Source organism: Glandiceps talaboti, chromosome 14 (assembly GCF_964340395.1).
Source record: "Glandiceps talaboti chromosome 14, keGlaTala1.1, whole genome shotgun sequence".
NCBI classification, from domain to species: Eukaryota; Metazoa; Hemichordata; class Enteropneusta; family Spengelidae; genus Glandiceps; species Glandiceps talaboti.
In genome coordinates, this window is record NC_135562.1 from 20,718,553 (window position 1) to 20,741,770 (window position 23,218).

General features: G+C 37.6%; 1 protein-coding gene across 1 annotated transcript; it reads left to right on the plus strand.

The window, feature by feature from the left end:
* Window positions 1-9,436: 9,436 nt before the first annotated feature.
* LOC144445412 (steroid 17-alpha-hydroxylase/17,20 lyase-like) lies at window positions 9,437-22,412 on the plus strand. Its single transcript, XM_078134952.1, has 5 exons — window positions 9,437-10,117; window positions 16,805-17,086; window positions 17,752-17,918; window positions 21,120-21,223; window positions 22,088-22,412. The coding sequence occupies exons 1-5, from the start codon at window positions 9,437-9,439 to the stop codon at window positions 22,330-22,332; spliced, it is 1,479 nt and encodes a 492-aa protein (XP_077991078.1). The 3' UTR covers window positions 22,333-22,412.
* Window positions 22,413-23,218: the final 806 nt, after the last annotated feature.

A 23,218-nucleotide genomic window follows, 5' to 3' on the forward strand; every position in this document is an offset into this window, starting at 1 on the left:
GGCATAGCAATGTTACCATTCTTCCGTCTCGTGGGTCTGCAAGTCTTCTGCCAGTATGTATGTATGTATGTATGTATGTATGTATGTATGTATGTATGTATGTATGTATGTATGTATGTATGTATGTATGTATGGATGGATGGATGGATGGATGGGTGGGTGGGTGGGTGTGTGTGTGTGTGTGTGTATGGATGGATGGATATGATGGATGGATGTATGTATGTATGTATGTATGTATGTATGCATGTATGTATGTATGTATGTATGTATGTATGTATGTATGTATGTGTGTCTGCAAAATACTTTGTTGCAACTTCAACAATACGTGTTTTCTGTTTTAGCGCGTACACTGTGGCTTGCGTGCCCCCCCCCCCCCCCATGGCGGTGATATACACAAGGAAAGAGGCATACTCAGCTCGGGGAAGTTGTGTTGTTTGCTATAGTCAAATTGAACGACAATATGCAGCCATAGTCTATGGTGCAGCGTGACAATTGAATTTAACCCAGACTAGGGTGTTGAACCCAGGATTCGAACCACGACAACTGTGGTTGGAGAGATCGCAAACGGCAAAATGCAAGTACTTGTGACCAAACGGTCACCGACGACATTACCATATACGATGAGAACGAGTGTTCAAGCGAATTGAACACATATCGATGCTAAGTGATATTAATTCAGTTATTTTGATCAGATAAACGGTCAATATCCCGGCCGTTGACAGATCATCGTACTTTTCTTTCTTTCAACAAAGTCCCCAAGGACAAATCGTAGACGACTCACAGTGGAGGCAACACTTAACACGCATCGGCAAATACATCCTGCTTACTCTTGCAATTGTCACCATAATATAATATATACACGGAAACCTGAATCAAAACAGACCTGTTGATCATCGCGGAGAGAGAAAACAGATAGAAAATGAAAAACACACATACACATTTCAAGGTCGATGGATCAATCTCAATTGAGTGCCTTTCCCTTCAATACTCCTTGAACAACAACTTACAGATAACTACAGTACATATAACTACAAAGTACAGAAAACCAAGCAAACAGTACAGATAACTACACAGTACAAATAACCATGCCAAACAGTAAGATAACTACACAGTACAGATAATCAAACAGCACAGTTATAGCCATGCCAAACAGTACCGATAACTAAACAGTACAGACAGTTCAGATAACCAAAGAGTTCAGAGAACCAAACAGTACAGATAACCAGCCTGTGCATATATGATCATATATCTATAACGAATTTATATGGATTTTCCGAAGAAATAAGCTGGTGCCCAAAATGATAAAGAGTAATGTGAACAAAAAACATGAATTCAAATTGACTTCTAGAGCTGTAGCAGAATTGCACACAAGGCAGGGTCAATTTAACACAGCAACATCCTCCCCACATTTCAAAATCTCGCTGTATTTGGAGAGATACTCGAGTTAAGTATCATGGTATCATTCGTATGCGGTGGTCGCTGTGAAGAATAAGTTGCATCACGCGGCATAGAAACGCCATTTGTTTTATTTGTTAATATACTTGAAAATGTTTTAATTGCCATTTTCTATTTCCCTCAATGTAAGCTTGTCGGTGAATAATTGCTACCAAAATAAATTGCAAGTTTTTTCGAACGCTACTAACCCCCTACAGACAGACAGACAGACAGACAGACAGACAGACAGACAGACAGACAGACAGACAGACAGACAGACAGACAGGCAGGCAGGCAGGCAGGCAGACAGACAGACAGACAGACAGACAGACAGACAGACAGACACAGACAGACAGACAGACAGACAGACAGACAGACAGACAGACAAAAAGACAAAAAGACAAAAAGACAGAAAGACAAAGAAAAAAAGTTGAGAAAGAGAGACGGGAGAGAGAGAGAGACACCCCCTCCCCACTGACAGACTGACAGAAAAACAAGTCGAGAAAGAGAGAGAGGGGAGAGAGCGGGAGAGCTAGTGCTGGGTAGACTGACTGGCGTTACACACACACACACACACACACACACACACACACACACACACACACACACACACACACACACACACACACAGTAATTTGTAAATATACTGGGTAACACAAATCAATTCACGCTCGAGTCTACATACATATGTTGCTTCATTATTTATATTGAAACATCATTATGCATCTACACATTCTGAAGCAATAAACATAATTAACAAGCACTTGGTATCTGCTTAGTCGTTTCACAAACTTAAGATTTGTTTGCACGTAGAGAAAATATAGTAACATAGATGTTTGAGTTATTATTCTCAATTTCTCTCAAACTAAATACCAATTTCTAATCCACTTGAATTAAATAACAAATTTCTTGAACATTCTAAATGTATCTACTGAAAGATTGTCCTTGCCCCCATGTCAGGGTGTCCAAATAACAGTCGGACACATCAATAAACCTCTGTGTAGTTGAGTTGAAAATTGAATACGAAAACCTAATTACTGTGTATAACTGCATAATACCTGAGTAATTTAACATCTTGGTATTAGCTCAGACTACTATGGTCTGAGGTATTAGTCACACAAATTGAATTAAGCTAGATCTAGAACCAATATCGATGTTGGTATTGTTGTAGAAATACAAGTTCAGATTATTCTGATCTTGTGTGTGTGTGTGTGTGTGTGTGTGTGTGTGTGTGTGTGTGTGCGCGCGCGCGCGCGCGTGTGTGTGTGTGTGTGTGTGTGTGTGCGCGCGTGTGTTTGTACGTACGTATGTAGTACGTGATTGCTTAAGCATGTTTGTACGAAAACGTACGTGAGTATGTATGTATGTATGTATGTATGTATGTATGTATGTATGTATGTGCAAGTTTGTGCTTATGGAAAATTTGGTTTGGGATGGATTTGTGTGGATAGGTGGGCTTGTTTCTCTGTGTCTGTGCTTGTATATAGCTTCCATAGAAGGCTGGATGGTCGAAAGCTTCTTGCCTATCACATACACAGTCTTCTATAGACTATGAGGCTACAAAATATGCGAACCAGTAATTATAAGACATGCGTTAGTATACTCTATTGATTGCAAGTGATTAAAACATTGCAATATATAAATATATCATTTAAAATGTATGTATATAATCAAGCAAATTTCCAACTGTGGGTTCTCGTTATAAACGACAATTTCAGAAATGTGACTTGTTAAAAATTATAATATGTTAGCGGAGTTTTGATTTGAGATTTAATGGAATTGCGTATAGATGTGTGTGATTATAATTAAAGCATACATACATGCAGATATAAAGTGCACGTTTGTGTTGATAATTAGACCCTGAAACATCCATCTACAACCAAGTCTGACCTTCACCTTACCAAATATCATCTTCCTGCTAGTTTTCTACAATATTACTCCATTTTTTGCTTTCAACTCAAAGTATTGATGATAACATTGTAACCATGGTAACTGAAGTCATTATTCTCACCATTGAATTTCCTCTCTGTGAAGTCAAATGAAAGTGTCTGTGCTTATTATGCTTAAATGGATCTTATTAACATTGATAATATTATAGTACACACATTTATTACATTTTCACTCAAAACAAGTTGGAAATTTTACTTTTTGTTGGTGAGTACGTGACAAAAAATTAATTTCCTGTTGTTAGCTGTCGGAAGAAAAAGAAAACGCAACGTGTTGATGAAATTTCAATACGACTTCTACCACCCTGGGGAAATTGTAGGTTCCATTTATATAATATTATACTCAACGTGTAGATGTTTATAAAGGGTAATGACTTTACATCAAAGTAAGTGTAGCAGTGACTAAACATTACATCTTTTATTGCAAATGAAATATCAAAATACTGTTAACTTTCATGGCAAAGTTTGAAACAAATATCCAATCAAATATTGAATCCAACCAAATATTGTTTTACCTTTCTGTTTTTCTTAACATGTCCGCCATTTTTGTTATTTTTGCAAGTTGAACATTGCACTAAACTTTTAATAAAAACACTTGGATTCGTCTCCTACAATGGAGGGGGGGGGGGGCAGCTAAGTTGAAACAAATCATCGACTGGCCTGATAGAATTACTGGACTGTTAACATTTCGTCTGGCTCGACAAAAATGCAATACAATAATAAAATTTGCTTTACGATGCTTTACAAAAAAATGTGCCTGGCATTAAGGTGTCATAAGCCAAGTTTATCAACCTTTTACTAAAACAACCATTAACTATATCACAGTATAATATTAATGTCAATGTATGCCTTCTATAACATTACAATTACCTTCTGGCATTGTTAGAACAGTTGATTGCCTAGTATGGATTTCTCAACATTTTTTTATACGTATGATAAATTACGTCGTCTGGTAGGTGTTTTTTTATGTTTGAGTTCAGTTAATTACAAATTGTGGTATAATATGTATGCTTCCGTAAATTGAATACTACGAGTGTCTTTGAAATACGCAGCATAAATCTCATCCAAATATGTTTAAACTCAGTTTGTGTCCCTTTGAATTCCGTGTCATCTCTGCAAAAATGGACAAATTGTGTATTGTAAATAGTTGTGCAATGGTGTGCTAAGATAATGCATGGTGCATGAGAAAATGTAACAATGTTAGTAAGATTTTTATTAGTCGAGACGACATTAATATGAAGTCAACGCAGGCCTCAATGATATCTCTGTCCATTATAGTAGTTTAAAATGATACTTTACTAGTCATTGCTGCTACTGTGTACACTAACGTGATGTCCGTATGTAAACAATCGTAAATCAGGTCTGGATCCCATTTACCTGTTTGTCAACAAATTGTAGGTCTGTGGGAGAAAGGTTGATGGATTTCATCACTAGGCGATCAGACCTACTTCAGTGCGTGCGTAATATGATTAAACTACCTCCCCCTTGCCCCTTATATTTTAGGGATGAGATGTATGTATGTCAGTCTTTGTGTGTGTGTGTGTGTGTGTGTGTGTGTGTGTGTGTGTGTTTGTTTATTTGTTTGTGTGTCTGTCTGTCTGCCAGTATGTGTGTGTGTGTGTCTGTCTGTCTGTCTGTCTGTCTGTCTGTCTGTCTTTGTGTCTGTTTGTCTGTTTGTCTGTCTGTCTGTCTGTCTGTCTGTCTGTCTGTCTGTCTGTCTGTCTTTGTGTGTGTGTCTGTCTTTGTGTGTGCGTGTCTTTGTGTGTGTGTCTGTCTGTCTGTCTGTCTGTCTGTCTGTCAGTTTGTCTGTCTGTTTGTCTGTCTGTCTGTCTGTCTGTCTGTCTGTCTGTCTGTCTGTCTGTTTGTCTGTCTCTGTCATCGTTTTCTCAAAAAAGGGCTGGCTCCAAAATATGTTACTGATATTGTTTAGAGCAATGGCTAGAACTAATTGGGTTTTGATAAGCATACCATGAATATCAATGAGTCATTTGATTTTCAGTAATTGTGCTATATCTTAGGAATGCAAGATTCAAATTTCATATAATTTGGTACATACCTTGATGATGACAAAGTGCACGTACCTCAAAAAGCTTAGTTTCAATGATTAATTTGCATAATTAAAGATTTTAAGTAATTAGGCTATATCTGAAGAGTGCAAGCTTTAAGTGCTATGTAAATTGGTACATACATCTGTGATACCAGGGCCCACGTGTCTCATAAAGCATATTGATGTAACTCTAAGCTGTGTTTCATTTGCATAATTGATGATTTTCGGTAATTAGGTAATATCTTAAGTATACAAACTTCAGATTTCTTGTCGTTTGGCATAAGTATTTGAAAATTAAGGGGCATATTATGTGTCATGGCTAATATAATTTTGCAATCTCTTACGGAAAGTATTCACTTTAAATCTGGTTAGTCCTTATTTAGCTGTTTTCAGTACATCTTCAACATTCTATAAAGCGACTAGCACTTTCACACTGGTCGCTGACAGACTATTAACTGAACAACACGACATTGTTTGAAGATGGTGAACCCCTCACCAAAGATTCATCAAATACACCGTTGACAAAGTACACATGCTTTAGGATATGATGCCAAGAGATTCATTAAATGTCGTTGTAGGGGGGAAAGTACAACACCACTAGAGATTCATTTATTATCGAAACTTCAAACGTTTGTTCAATATGGTGGTTAACATGATAGGTTAATCGTCGTGTAAACGGAAGTAAATTCACACAGTGAGCTAAGGTATACAAGAGTTGACAACTCTAGCTTTCGGTGCTGTGACCTTTGATCCATGTATACACTCATCCCTAGTCAGATGACAAGATCAACACAAGCCTTAGATGATAAGAGGAAAGAGAAAGTACTTATGGTTGTCTACAACATAATGAATTGTTCAACAGTATGTAGCATATTAAGGGAGCCTTTTGTACTTAAAGAGGGGGGGTCTGTTGCAAATTGTGACCCTCCCTGAATTCACTTGCTAAAAATTGGCCCTCCCTCAATTTCCCTTCTCTAAAAAATGACCCTCATATATTTGAATATTTTAAAAGCATGGATTATAATGCTGTTTGACATGAAAGAAGACATAATCAACGGTAAGGACTTGATCCCACCGCTGCCACCACACTGATGAATTTAAAGGCATTAGTTTTTTTCCCCATTAGTATCGTCATAGGCACTGCATTAATCATATAATTAAGTAATATAAATACATGTTTTGGACCTTATTGGCATAGCCGAAGGCCTCAACTCCAAAAGACTAGATGGGCGCACTACCAACAACACCGTGTCCACTCCACCACATTATCCCCAATATATACCTTTCTACACTGTTTCTCCTTCATTCTTGTGAGACACACTCCTCTCTTCACACCAAAAGTAATAATTGCTTCACAACATTGTTGTCAGTAGCAATAAGACTGATATGATTAGATTTTACTTTACAATCGTAGTAGTGGTGGGATGCAATGGATGGTGAAATGCAATGGGTGGTGGCAGCAATGGATGGTGGAATGCAATGGATGGTGGTGGTGAGATGCAATAGATGATGGGATACAATGGATAGTGGCAGCAATGGATGGTGGAATGCAATGGTGGTGGCAGCAATGAATGGTGGGATACAATGGGTGGTGGCAACAATAGATAATGGAATGCAATGGATGGTGGCAGCAATGGATGATGGGATACAATGGATAGTGGCAGCAATGGATGGTGGAATGCAATGGTGGTGGCAGCAATGAATGGTGGGATACAATGGGTGGTGGCAACAATAGATAATGGAATGCAATGGATGGTGGCAGTAATGGATGGTGGAATGCAATCGATGGTGGCAGCAATGGATGGTGGAATGCAATCGATGGTGGAAGCAATGGATGGTGGGATGCAATGGATTGTGGGATGCAATGGATGGTGGCAGCAATGGATAATGGAATGCAATACTGTAACACTGTATTTTGCAACCCCTGCCCATATCAGTACTGTAACACCGTATTTTGCAACCCCTGCCCATATCAGTACTGTAACACCGTATTTTGCAACCTCTGCCCATATCAGTACTGTAACACGATTTTGCAAACCCTGTTCATATTAGTACACTGTATTTTGAATATGTGTGATAATTATATTGATTGCGGACATCGTTCACCACAATATATTTATGATTGATCCTGGTCCTGGTCACGTGACATGTGAACTATGACTTTGCTTCTTTATGAACTCACATTAAACATGGGTACATGTAGTGTACATTATTGAGCCACATGACATTTTGGAAATGGGCAAGGTCAATGACCGCTTGTAAGGTTTAATGTGGTTCAAAGAGACAACAATCAAGCTTGAACAAAATAGTTATCAGCCTCCATCCCCTTTTCAGACCATCAGAATTTTCAAGCCCCCCCCCCCCCCCTCCCCTACCTTTTTTTTCCGTGCCCCCCCCCCTCCCCCCCATTTTCTCCTCGGGACTCACAGAACCTTAGGATTAAATTATACTCGTTCCCTAATGTTCAATATTTGATTTTAATGACCAGTTTTCATGTCACATTAACGTAAACAAAACAAGAGCTGTGAAACTAGACCGAGGCCAATGTACGGGTGACGGCGTCCTACATTCAGTCGATAATTGGTCGTCTGTGGAGCCTTCACTTCACAACTCAAGTGTTTTCTCAGCCCATGGCCTCCTCTACGCCGATAAGTTGGTTAAATGCTAGCATTGCGTGTGAAAGAACTTAACAATGTGCTCTTTTTGAAGAGATAGCCTAGCTCCCAGGTACTGATGGATTTTAACTAACCTTCCACGATATGTGGAGGGGGTGTTAGTGGAAATTACATCTGTGGACATTGTGCAGGGAACATTCATCTCAGAATTATACGCCGTGCCGATCTTCAGAATTATACGCCGTACGGCCGTACCGATCTTATATCGATCTACCCACCTCCCATTAACATTCATAAGCTGGGGTTGTTTTTTTTACCTTTGGATTCGTGTAAAACCTTTGACCACATTGCAGTAAAGGAATGTAAGTACATACTGACAAGAACATTCCCACCGCTATTAAAACCCGAAATATTCCTTTGTTAAATAACGATGCCAGTGTCAGGTCCTTGTGACAGGTAAATCGGTCATAGTGCTTACTCGTACAAAAGATTGACGAGGATTGAATTATCTGGAGCGCGAGTAAATTTGTTTGTCAACGCAAAGTTATGTAGCTAGCCGGCTATTGTAATCACATGAACATTCACATGTTTCCCATCAGAAAGTGTCGCATACTTGTGACTATGCCTAGTATAAGTTCTTCTATTGAGAGGATTGATACTACGTCAGGGAGAGAGAGAGAGAGAGAGAGAGAGAGAGAGAGAGAGAGAGAGAGAGAGAGAGAGAGAGAGAGAGAGAGAGAGAGAGAGAGAGAGAGAGAGAGAGAGAGAGAGAGAGAGAGAGAGAGAGAAATGAATGTCACAGCTGGTAAACAAACAACCATGACACAAATATCACAAATTCATGAATGTCAAACTTCATGTGGTCCTTCCGCATATCCACGTGTTCTTTGGTTGTCCGGCTGTAAAGTAGAAATGTGCAAAGAACCCCCACGTTGTGAAGTGTTTGTATCCCCTGCAAAGTGTACAAAAGATATACGTACCAAAGTTCCTTTATAAATACATCACTATCAATTCTTTGTTTTGTTGCTGCGGTTACAAAGAGCAACGACTTTGGACTATACGAATCCATCGATATATAGATTTTAAATAGCTCAGAAATGGTTTTAAAACTAGTCACACGCCAATTGATTTTGTCCTCTGTTGGAACAATGCCTTTGTTTGTTTGGATGATTACAGTTGATTAACAGAGACCAATCACAACACTGAGCAATTGCTAAATGACACGCTCTTCCTTTTATTATGCAAATGAGATACACTCAGGATGTAGAAATGTCCATGGCGACGCAGGTATATAAGAAAGTCGCAGTTCCTGACAGAACACTTCGACTTTGTCAACAAAGTGAATTTTTTTCCAACCGTTCTCTCTGTACTGTACAAAATAACTGTCGAAGACGATGGCTGTCGTAGTTTTGTTGGCGCTGTTAATCGTGCTGCTCTTGATGTTCAAATTTTGGCGGGATAAGTCTACAGCAGAAAATCTGCCACCGAGTCCGGTAACCTTTCCGCTTGTCGGTAATCTTCCGATCTTATTCCGAAACGGACCCGTTTGGCAAATTCTAAAGGGACTTTCTGACAGATATGGTTCAATTTTCACTATTTACTTTGGCCATAAACCAGCCGTAATACTTTCCGATCACACAGTGATCAGAGAAGCCTTCGTTCGGCAATATAGACGCTTCTCCGGTCGACCGTACGTATATTCCATAAGTTTACTATCTCGTAACAACTCTGGTATCACGTTCAGCGACTTCACACCCAAGTGGTCGGGTCAGCGGAAATGCGTGTCCGTAGCCCTGCATACTCATATCAACGGTGGTCAGTTTGGCACTTCTGCAGAAACGAAGATTATTGAAGAGGTTGAACATCTGTTGACGAATTTCAATAACAAACAACACAGAGCGGTCACCATCGCCCAAGATATTAGCCTTGCTGTCATGAATATAATATGTAACATGACCTTCAACGAACGATACAAAATAGACGATCCTGAGTTTCAGATGATCTTACAAGATAATAGAGATTGTACTGAACTTCTCGCTCCTGGCGATCCCATTGATGTCATGCCCATTCTTAAGGTGGGTCAACTGCCTACTGTATATCACTCTCAATTCGATTGGGTTGAATGAATAAGTGAGTGAGTGAGTGAGTGAGTGAGTGAGCGAGCGAGCGTGCGTGCGTGCGTGCGTGCGTGCGTGCGTGCGTGTGTGTGTGTGTGTGTGAGTGAGTGAGTAGTGAGTAGTGTGATTTGAGTAACTCGATTCACTGTAGTACAGGTATACCGCGTTCTTTACAAAATATCGGTTTATAACTATTTTCAGATAGCATATTTGACATAATCTTTATACCTATTCAGTCACCTGTTCAGGTTTACTTGGCAATACCACTGCGCATCACCACTGACTGAGCAGATTTCTGTTTCCTCACAAATTATCTTCATTGTTATTAATCAATCGATATACTTGTAAGATAAGATAGGCAGAGAAACGTTAAAATTACCTGCAATAGAAAAGACGATTTGTTAATATCCCTGATTGAATGAAAGATGTCAAGATGATGCTTCCGAGACTGGTGAGAGAGTCTAGTCTAGTTCATTCATCGTCGCAAACCACAGCCTCTTTTACGGCACCATCGAAACTTGCCGTTGTTTCGACGTGCAGCGGAAGAAATAATTGTCTCGCTGCCAGATTCGTGACTATCGTCGCTAAGCTTTGTGTGCCGAGCCGTGTGCCGCGAGAAGCTCATTGACAAACGTTAAAACAGTTTGTCATGATCACTACCAAATCCACCCAGAGTTCAAAACTTCACATGTTGAATTCAGCCACAGGCAAACAAAAGAAACCCTCGTCTGTGATACATCATAATTATTAAACAAAGTTTAGTTTGAGCATCCTTAGTAACCGGCTAGGTTTTCGTAGCGTGGGACCCATATGTATTGTGCGGGTCAATCAGACGACTGTCGTCATGTTAGCTATTTTGGTCTTATTCTATTGTAATGTATGCATAAGGTGCATATTTACAAGGTATTCACAGTATATTGCACTTACTGAAACACACTTAAAACCACCACGTGACTGAACTCAACCCTGATATTAAGATATAAACAATTCGATGATGTAATATAATTTTTATATATTTGAGAATGTTCAGGCAATCTCTACTATGCAATCAAATATTCTAACAATGCCAGAAGACAATTGTAATGTTATAGAAGACATGCATTGACGTTAACGTTATACTAGAATATGGTTATTTATATTAATTTTTAAATATTATCTCTTGAATAAAGAGCTTAAAACTCAGCTTGTGAAAGTTTGCATGTAATATACACAAACTATATCTGCCAATTAGCTCAAAGAGCTCAATTGACACGACCATTTTGTGAACCCCAGATATTAAAATTAGGAAGGTCTTTTATTATGACTTTTATTCAGGAGTATTATCGACACTACAAAACATCCAGCCCTGGGACTACGAGGGTCAACGAACTGTAGTAGACATTAAGTATGTACTCAGGGCAGGGTGACCTACATATGTCATCACTTCCAAAAAGTTGGACTTAGTTTTTTTTTCTTTTTAGTGTTTGGCCACAATTTTACACAACAGACATTGAAGTGGATATACCATGTTGTGACGTCATAAGGTGAAATTAGAAAGACAAAGGAGAACAGGCATTCTAATACGTATTTATCTTTTAAGACTATAATATTATCGACTATACCACACAGATCGATCGATTTTTTTTTTATTTGGGCCATGTGTAAATTTATGGCTGTTATTTTGCAATGAAGGCTTCAAGCCTTTGCGATGATTGATTGATTTGTGGGTGGATTTATAAATCAATAAATATATCAACTAATCTATCAACTAATCGATTACGGTATCAAATCAAGATTGTGACCACCAGTTCGTAAGCTGTCTAGAAAATCTGGCGTGAATTGAACAGTCAACAGGCAAAATTGATAAGAGTTCCACACAGAACAATTTCGTTCGTTATGTTTTTGTTGAAACTGAAGGGGTTGGCTTCAATTAGTTTCACGCAGCAAATACATTACATTGTACATTGTAACGAGCAAAGATTGTAACGGTTGCCAAGGTTACAGTCTCGTCACTTGAAACAACTATGGCACTGACTTGGTTATTAAAGTATACAAGAGGCTTGATATTGTACATGGCCACACAGACTTGGTTGTAGACTAAGGAACAACGGTCAGACTCAAGTTTCTATTGACACTATTAAAGTCTGTAAATAAGGTTAATGGACATACGACGAAAGATGACGTCTACTTGATTATCTAGGGTTCTTGTACAATAGAGTCTCTCAAAGATTTGGAATAGTGACAGCTCGTCCTGCGCGTAGACGAAGTATTGCAGTACTCAGAATTGAGTCCACGAACACTAGTCTATAAGTATGTAGGACCCTGGGAGTAGCCGCCATAGGAGGACTATATAGTGAATACACGACGATAGGTCATATCTAATATCCTATTGCTATATACATTGTAAAGGTACTTTGCAAAGAAACTCGAGATTGCGGTAGACTAATGAAAGTTGGAAAAGTCAGAACGATAGTCGCATAACACTCCGTAGGCTACTGCCTACCGAATAAAGTCAGAACGTAAAGTCGATAAATATAGTCAGTCAACAAGAACCAATACTGCATAAGAAGACCTCCCTTAGGTGACAGTCTGTATACCGTTCTAACTGCTGTTCACGTATTTTAGCCAATTACGTGCACTTTTCGATAAGGTTTATACAATATTTCAAGCATTTAGAAAATAGCACGTCACATCACTTTGACAATGACCATGACTTTTATTAGGTAAATCTCAGACCAGTGCAGTGGTCTTACAACCTTTCTATTCAACAACTAGAGTTCTAAGTTCAATCTCCTTCTACATCTACGCACCCTTCGCTATCGTCAATTTTAATACTAGCCTCTTTTAACTCACTACAAAATACCTTCACTCTGGGAAAAGTCAAACAATTAGATACGTTGCTGTGCATGCCTAAATACATGACTATGGTTATTTTGTAAGATATAGACTTTCGTACTACACGCTATCAGCCAGTACCACTGATAGGACTGAACAACACGACGTATCTCACAGTCTAGACTGCGGTCTACAACTGAAAAAGGGAGACGCCGTCAAGTTGTTTCTCCGAGCTACGAACGACCTTTGTTATTTAAAAGACTAATAGTTTAACGTACTTTTTAACTTTTCCATACTTATCTATAAACCTTGGATGGACATTTCACCACGAATTGCACGTGTGCATTAAGTCAAGTGACTAAACATATAATTATGCAGGTCGCTACAATGATAAGCTAGGGAGTCGTGTGGTGTTTAGACCCCTCATCTACAACATTATAGTCTCAGACCACTGAAGCAAGTTTTCTATAGATGTCTGACAGATTGCGATTCACTTCGCCCCAATATTTAACTCGTTCCATTTTCAGCTCGTCCCAATTTCAACTCATCTCAATCCCTTTCAAAAACATGTAGTAAAGTAATTTGCAGTTCTTTGCAACATGATTTACACGTACGTGCATGTATGAAACTTTGAATCAGGCTAGGAATGCACTGATAACTAAGCCTACATGCAAAATACGCTTTAAAACGAGGTATACAGGTTTATTCCCCTGCTGGTTAGTTGTGCCCATCATTCATCTTGATTTCCATCATAAAGTATAGTACAAAGTTTGTCTAGATCAATTCCTGGAAGTCAGTGAAGTTGTATTAGGATTATTGTGATCATAGACCCTCCACCCACGTCTATGGTGTGATGTGGTCACGAATGTGTTTCTTGATTTAGTTTCAAATATATGACGTAACAGGTAGATGTAAAAGCATCGTGCATCCACTATATTGACTTTCAATTTGGTTTACTCATCCATCGTTTTGGTAAGAAAACCATTTTTTATGTTAAACACATAATGAAAAATAAAAACAAGCAATCAACCCGGTCTACTGAAATTTGGGGCGAGCTGATATTGGGACAACGAGATGAAATTGGGACGAGGTGATCGGTCACCGTCTATGATATAGTATACATTTTCCTATGTTTTTCTAACCGCCCTACATACATAAACAGTACGTGATTTGGGGTCAAACGGTTAGACATAGCGTGTACACATAATGAAATGAACAACATCGGAACAGAAGTGAACATGACTTCGTTGCACCTCATTGGGCGCCATGGACAATTCCACAAAGTGCCTTCCTTCCTGTGACTGTTGGCGCAATGTGAAATTTATTTTAGATAGAAATCGTTTCCGTCGATAAACTAAAGGAATGTTTTTTTGATAAAAGTTGACGAGATTGCCAATTATTTCATAAAAAGGTGATCTGGATATCAATCACAGTGTACATGATGTCTGATAGTAAATAGATTCAATAACTTTTCACGTGTGTTCTGGTTCACGTGACGAAAATATAAGATAGATATATAGTATTAAATATTGTCGAACCCGTATATGTACTCTTATTTGTAGTCCATTTTATCCACACCACATACTTGATGTACAGTAGTAGGTAGACAGGATCTCATGTTAAATCGTCAACAACAGAAAGATAACATCGATCGTCATGGTAATTTGTTCCATATTTATGCGACTTCGAAGTCTTGAATAGTACTTACTATACAAACGACCGCGTCAAGTAAATTTGAAAGAAAGAAAACAGCTATTCTTGAAAGTGTTCTACTAGTACCAGATTAAATAATAACCACTTTTGTTAGTTTCAGCAGTCTTACCCATCCTCACCTTGTCATCTACTCTATCAAATCGTCACTTCACCAATTGGGATTAACTGCTGCAAGTCAAAATTTACAAAAGTTAAAACTCAAAGGGAAATACTAGTAATTTAAGGCCATGAAAAGTTTCGAAATGTACATTCAAAGTCACCAATAAACCCCAAAACTGTCCACTCTTACTAACTTTATGGTATCAATATTAATTTCTAAAACTGCACTCACCTGACCCGATACTGATGTCATGTGATAATGTCCAGTAGTCACCTGACTGAAAACAAAGCATGACCGAAATGATGTGTGATCACATGAACACGTCACCTGATTTATAGCGGCCTACAGTGTAGTATCTGATTTATAGCTGCGTAAAGTGCAATGTACTATCGATCACTGAAAAACGCCAGGTGTGTCAATAAATTCCATATCTCTGTACTCTGTACCCTAATTGTAGTGTTTCAAGGCCGGTTGTAAGACTGGGCCAGGCTGAAAATCCACTAATTGATCGGTCCGGATATGTACAATGTAGTAGATGTGATAAATGATATGAATCGATAGAAGTCTGTGGTGATTATCGTTATAAATTCCCACTATGTCAAAGTTAACATATCCTCACTAGGTACAACACAGGGAGTCTTGACCACTCGCCACCCAAACTGTTGTCATACCACTTGTGATCACAAAAAACACCCCCTTTTCAACGGACCCTCCCCCGTATTGTCGTCTATGGAAGTTGTTCCAAATTACGTGATAATGCCATTTTATGTACATATTGTTCCGTCAAGTAGCTGTGTAGTGTAAAATGGCAGCATGTCAAAGTCAATAGATTTACTAATTTTGAATGACAAACATGCAGGTTACAAAAGCATAGCTGCAATAATTGTAGCTTTGTTTTGTTTACAATGCTTTTTATTCTATTTCATATTTTATGTTGTTGTGACACCATTTTTTGTTGTATTTTTTCTCTTACGGTGTTTGCAAACCAAAACAAATCTACAATTCTGTCTACCAGTATGGCTAATCTAAAATCTCTTGGCAATTACTTCCAGGGTTTTCTCATAAAGATAGTCAATATTCTAGCTTCAATACCAAAATTCACTACGTAAATACTCGAATCAGTTCTTTTTTATTTTCAAAATGGCAACAAATAATCCAAATAAATCACAACACTGAAGTGCTACTCGGCAGTCTATTACGATGTCATGCCAGTGCATGAAGCATGCGAAGTACTATAGTATTAGTCAACATGTCCGCAGAATCTAAAAAGTTAGCTGAAACGTTGAGAATATAGTACGATTTTCACTTGAAAATATCACTGAGGAAGCATTAATCTGATCGAGAACGATGCAGTTATAGTCTGTGACATACGATATGCTTGACTTTCAAAGAGGTGAGGGATATTGTCTACCAAAAACACGGTTTAAAAATGTGCTCCCGGATCCGGAACATATTTTAGATGGGAGCTTTATAGAGGGCGCTCTGTAGCGGTTGCAGGATAGTTAGTGATATAGCGAAACCGCTAAAGTATTGCATTTAGCAAAAGCAGTGATTTTACATTCAGTGTAACACGCGGAATGAGCGTAATGAGAATTACGTACATGGCGTGACTTATCAGTAACGACAGTACAGCGCAGTCCGTGTTAGTGTTCACTGTCTCTGTTTGATAAGATTGAATGAATACTGTTTCTTGCCACATTTTGTTGAAATGAAATGATATAGAAATAAACTTTGGTAGCTGATATGCAAATTATTGAATTAATATGCAAGCCATATCAGTCAATCTATTGAACATATGAGTTATGTGATATAACCAAGCAATATATTCGTATCCTCCAAAGTTGATAACTTTCTATGCTACCAATGATGATATATCTCTGAGTTAAACTTGGTAAATGTCACTAATTATGCAAAACAAAGTCATTATGTATGCAAGTCTGGCATAGGACTTGTTTGTCATTATGTAAAATTTAGTTTAATCAGTTTCGGCCTTTTCAATCCGTTTCCATTTTTCACAGATCTTTCCTAATAAACGTATTCGCATGATCGAGAATTTGGTGTCGCGCAGAGATGACCTGCTCCAGCGAAAATTAAGAGAACATAGGCTGACCTTTGACCCCGAAAACCTGAGAGACATCACAGATGCTCTGTTGAAAACTATGACGCAGTGGGACGACAATGGGTTGGCGTTCGATGAAGACTTGGTTGTCATGGCAATCTGGGAGATATTCACAGCAGGATTTCAGACGATAGCAGAGACTCTTAACTGGGCAATGGCTTACTTAGTCAACTATCAGGAGGTATAATGTGCTGTATCGCATTCTGTAGTTTTACCTATAATGACATACTGTGACGTCTGTCTGTCTGTCTGTCTGTCTGTCTACCTGCCTGCCTGCCTACCTACCTACCTACCTGTCTGTCTGTCTATCTGGCTTTATTTTCAAACCAATTATACAGAAATAGAATTTACCACAAAATGCATTGAAGTAACACCTAATATATAAAAAATGGGTGGTTCCGGTTACTCTCAATTTTAGAATAGGTGGGGTTGGTAGAATGTTTATTTTATTTTATTATATATTTTTTTCATGTGTGAGTGTCTAGTTCAGGTTTTCCATTGTTTTCCAAATGGTCTCTGTGTTATTTATTTCTTATGATCTTCCTATCAGATATACAGCCATTACAGATTGGAAGAACAGTTTTATATTGTATTTTTAAGTTGATGTCAGTTTCCGCTTTCACCATTTCTCGTGAGACTTTTTTACGATTTTATTAGTTTTTTCTCGAATACGTAAAAAAAAAGTTTAGAATCGGCAGTGAAAAACTAGGAGGGGTCGGGTCACCGGAACCAAACAATTATCTGTTTTACGCCTAAAACTAATTAAATTCCATCTACCACTGCCATTTAAAATTACGATGTGTGATTTTTACCTCAGATTATATGTATTTGATTCATTTTCAACAGGTGCAGGTAAAACTTCGTGGTGAGATGGCGGACGTGATAGGAGACCGTTTACCAAAATGGAGCGACAGAGCATCGCTTCCGTATCTGTATGCCACTGTCCTTGAAGTCTTACGTTGCAGTTCGATATCATCTCTTAATGCTCCACACTGTACCACAGAAGATACGAAGTAAGTCAGATATATTCTTTTGTGGGTTTGTTATCATCACAAGATGAATGGTAACAAAAGAAGGCGAAACGTCACTCGTTGTTCTGTAATCAAAATTGGACTATATTAAATCAATAATGTGAAATAGTATATGCAAAGTCCTTGTTTGGAACTCAATAACTTGTAAACGATTAATAAATGACATTGTGTAAAACTATTTTATCACGATTTCCAACTTGAAAAATCAGCGTGAATCAACAGGGACCAGGTCTATTTTGTATCTCAATACACTAAAAATATGTGTAAAAAGTTAACAATTACGTACAATGACAAACTTTTTACATATTTTTAGTGTATTGAGTTACAAAAACATACTTGGTCCCTGTTGATTCGTGCTGATTTTTCAAGTTGGAAATCGTGATAAAATGGTTTATAAAGTAAAAATTTAAAGTAAGTAACCAATCCTCATCCATATGACCACTTTAAAAGACACAAAAGTGGTCACAAGAAAGAAATCTGAACTCGTTTAAGTCCCGGGAACAGGCTATAGACAGCCAGTGAGTGGGGAGATACATAAAACTTGCAACGAGCTAGCCATCTTAGGTACAGATGTGAAATTCTTTCGTTTAACAAAAACAATCACGAGAGACCAATTGGAATCCAAATTTTAATGTAAACGGGTGTGTGACCAATAATTACCAAAATTATTCATTCATTCTCATTGTGGTATCCTTTCGGCAAACGATTGACCGACTATTAAAGGAAATTGGGTGGCGTCACCTAAAAAATGTGAACGAGAGTTAGCTAGTTTCGATCCCAAGTGAGCGAAGTTTACTACTTTTTATATCAGTAGATGCATGTTTAGTAAACAATTATTTAATTTCTTTAAATGCACACTATACTACGTAAAATGTACATACTGCAGTACATAGATAAAATTTACATACTGCAGTACATAGATAAAATTTACATACTGCAGTACATGATAAAATGTACATACTGCAGTACATGATAAAATGTACATACTGCAGTACATAGATAAAATGTACATACTGCAGTACATAGATAAAATTTACATACTGCAGTACATGATAAAATGTACATACTGCAGTACATGATAAAATGTACATACTGCAGTACATAGATAAAATGTACATGCTGCAGTACATAGATAAAATGTACATACTGCAGTACATAGATACAATGTACATACTGCAGTACATAGATAAAATGTACATACTGCAGTACATGATAAAATGTACATACTGCAGCACATAGATAAAATGTACAAACTGCAGTACATAGATAACATGTACAAACTGCAGTACATAGATAAAATGTACAAACTGCAGTACATAGATAAAATGTACACACTGCAGTACATGGATAAAATGTACAAACTGCAGCACATAGATAAATGTACATACTGCAGTACATGATAAAATGTACAAACTGCAGTACATAGATAAAATGTACATACTGCAGTACATGATAAAATGTACATACTGCAGCACATAGATAAAATGTACAAACTGCAGTACATAGATAAAATGTACATACTGCAGCACATGATAAAATGTACATTCTGCAGTACATAGATAAAATGTACATACTGCAGTACATAGATAAAATGTACATTCTGCAGTACATAGATAAAATGTACATTCTGCAGTACATAGATAAAATGTACATACTGCAGCACATAGATAAAATGTACATACTGCAGTACATAGATAAAATGTACATACTGCAGCACATAGATAAAATGTACAAACTGCAGTACATAAATAAAATGTACAAACTGCAGTACATAGATAAAATGTACAAACTGCAGTACATAGATAAAATGTACATACTGCAGTACATGATAAAATGTACAAACTGCAGTACATAGATAAAATGTACATACTGCAGTACATGATAAAATGTACATACTGCAGAACATAGATAAAATGTACAAACTGCAGTACATAGATAAAATGTACATACTGCAGCACATAGATAAAGTGTACAATCTGCAGTACATAGATAAAATGTACATACTGCAGCACATAGATAAAATGTACATACTGCAGTACATGATAAAATGTACATACTGCAGCACATAGATAAAATGTACAAACTGCAGTACATAGATAAAATGTACATACTGCAGTACATAGATAAAATGTACAAACAATTAAAAGAGGGTTGAAGACATACCTGTTTAAAGTTTCTCACAACTTGTAACTGTTGATTTTAGCCATGTTTCTGTTTTAAACACTTTTAGGAATGGTTTTAATATGCTATTGATGTGTATTATTATTTATTTTTTTTACAGTATTTCTTAAATGTCTCTTTTAACTTATCAAATGTCTCTTTTAACTTATTGTGTAGCGCTTTTGAATATTTTCTTTTAAATAGAGGAAGCGCTTTAGAAATGAAATAAATGTTAAAATGTTAAACTGCAGTACATAGATAAAATGTACATACTGCAGTACATAGATAAAATGTACAAACTGCAGTACATAGATAAAATGTACAAACTGCAGCACATAGATAAAATGTACATACTGCAGTACATAGATAAAGTGTACAAACTGCAGTACACAGATAAAATGTACATACTGCAGTACATAGATAAAATGTACATACTGCAGTACATAGATAAAATGTACAAACTGCAGTACATAGATAAAATGTACATACTGCAGTACATAGATAAAATGTACATACTGCAGCACATAGATAAAATGTACAAACTGCAGTACATAGATAAAATGTACAAACTGCAGTACATAGATAAAATTCAGTAGTATTGATGAAAAAGTTTAGAGTTTTAAGATTGTGTTCGATTTAGTTTAACATTGAAAGAAATTGTACTATCAGAGCGAATGATGAAAGGCAGTTTATTCAACAAAATTTGACCCGTGACTGGAAAGCATACTCTTTGTAGTAGTTGTTGTAAAATACAGAATAGTTCATACTATTATGATATAATCGGCCTTCACCGAGCTCCACGCTCCAATCATCGGAGCGAATTTAACCTACCACATAGCATTTTACTTCTTTCTTTCTTTTTTAGAGTAAACGTAATGTCATACACTTATGTAATATTGATTGTGTTTGGAGTTCCCTTCCCTTTATTAAAATAGCATTTTACATATCCTACCAGGGTTGGAGAACATAGACACTTTTACAATTATACGATTTTATTTTAAATGTCCCTTTTTCCCTTTACAGGTTGAGAGGTTACTTCATTCCCAAAGACACCATGATAATGTGCAACTTGTGGTGGGTGCACCATGATCCAAAGTATTGGAAGAATCCAATGAAATTTGATCCTGGTAAGAATCACTGAGTTGTTGTCGTAAGAGGGCGCAAGCATACCTTCCGTTTTTCTTTTGTCAGTATTCAATATTCGACAGTCAGAATGTTCACATTACCTTTCTATGTTTACATTCATTAATATTCGACAGTCAGAATGTTCACATTACCTTTCTATGTTTACATTCATTATAAGCGTTGACAATGCAGTGGAAGTAGTATAAGAAATCAAGACATATCTTATATTGAAAAAAAAATTGTCTAGATTGTAGATTATCAAGTAATTCATACAGATATTTTGTGTTCTAACTTCTAAATATAAGCAAGTCTAGTACCTAGTAATTTGCATTTTTTTGAACTGAGACATACATTTCTGAATAAATGAACAAATTATGGGAATCCATTCACTTTTTCTAACGTACCCCCCCCCCTCTCTCTCTCTCTCTCTCTCTCTCTCTCTCTCTCTCTCTCTCTCTCTCTCTCTCTCTCGCTCGCTCGCTCTCTCTCTCTCTCTCTCTCTCTCTCCCTCTCTCTCTCTCTCTCGCTCTCTCTCTCCCTCTCTCTCTCTCCCTCCCCCCTCTCTCTCTCTCTCCCTCTCTCTCTCTCCCTCTCTCTCTCTCTCTCTCTCTCTCTCTCTCTCTCTCTCTCTCTCTCTCTCTCTCTCTCTCTCTCTCTCTCTCTCTCTCTCTCTCTCTCTCTCTCTCTCTCTCTCTCTCTCTCTCTCTCTCTCTCTCTCTCTCTCTCTCTCTCTCTCTCTCTCTCTCTCCTTTCACTTTTCTGTCTCTTTATTCCCGTTATGTTCACATCTTGTTATGCATCCCTTGATATGTCAATGTCCGTCTCTTCCCAAACTCTCTCCCTCCTCCTTATTTTTATCTCAATAGCCCGCTTCTTAAACGCCGAAGGAGAAGTCGTCATTCCTCAAAGTTTTCTACCTTTCTCCGCCGGGCGACGTTCTTGTCTCGGTAAACAACTTGCCAAAATGGAGCTGTTCCTTTTCATTGGCTGTCTTGTTCAGAAGTTTCGTTTTGAAGACGTACCTGGCAAACCTTTCCCAGACCTGGAACCAATGCCGAGTAAACTATTTCGATTGGTGAAACCGTACGACGTATATATCATCGGTCGTTGACCTATGAAATCATCATGACATCATGACGTCATGACAATAAGAGCGACTTCAAATGCATATGCTTATCTTGCACAATCAGGAAGCTAGCCTCGTTCGGGGACCAGGATATTATTTATTGTCACTTATTGTGACTTATTTATTAAGTCACGACGACACTTGGACCACAGACTTGTAGACCAACATTCTATTCAAGGAAGGTCGTAATATTAGGACCTTCCTTGAATAGAATATTAGCCTACAAGTGACTGTGCATGGACGTATTTATTAAGAAGCGTACACGTGAAGTTTGAAAGGCCCGTTTTTCTAACTCATTTCGGCGTTTGACGCCAAACAGTGTCTTTGTAAAGGGCATCAGCTGTTCAACTGTATGGTTTGGTTTGTTTTGTTTTGTTTTGTAGTCTATTTATATACTCTAATTGAATTTGAAATATTAAATACTTATTTTATTGTTAAATCATAGATTAACAACTGGAAGAGTTGCCCTTAGCAGTTCCCTATATCATTTCGAGATCATAAAGTATGAAAATGATTTGATTTGGCATAATTGATTGATTATTGATAAATTCGAATAACACAAAAGTCTATGTAACACGATATTTGCGCATGCTAAACCACCTCTGACATATCGACTCTGATTTGGGTTTTTTAAATTACTTATAGTCTGTGGGTGGTGGTGGTTTTGTACCATTTTATACCCCATAAAGAATTGTGTCTAAAAAAGGTCACCAAATCGAGAAATCAAAGAATTTTCCGCTGTAATAAATGTATTGCACTAAATTCCACTAAAGTGTCGATTAAAGGCCAACCAGTGCAGTGCTAGAGAGCTACACGTTACGGACACTATATACGGACACTGCTAGAGAGCAGTCATGGTACACTGTTATGG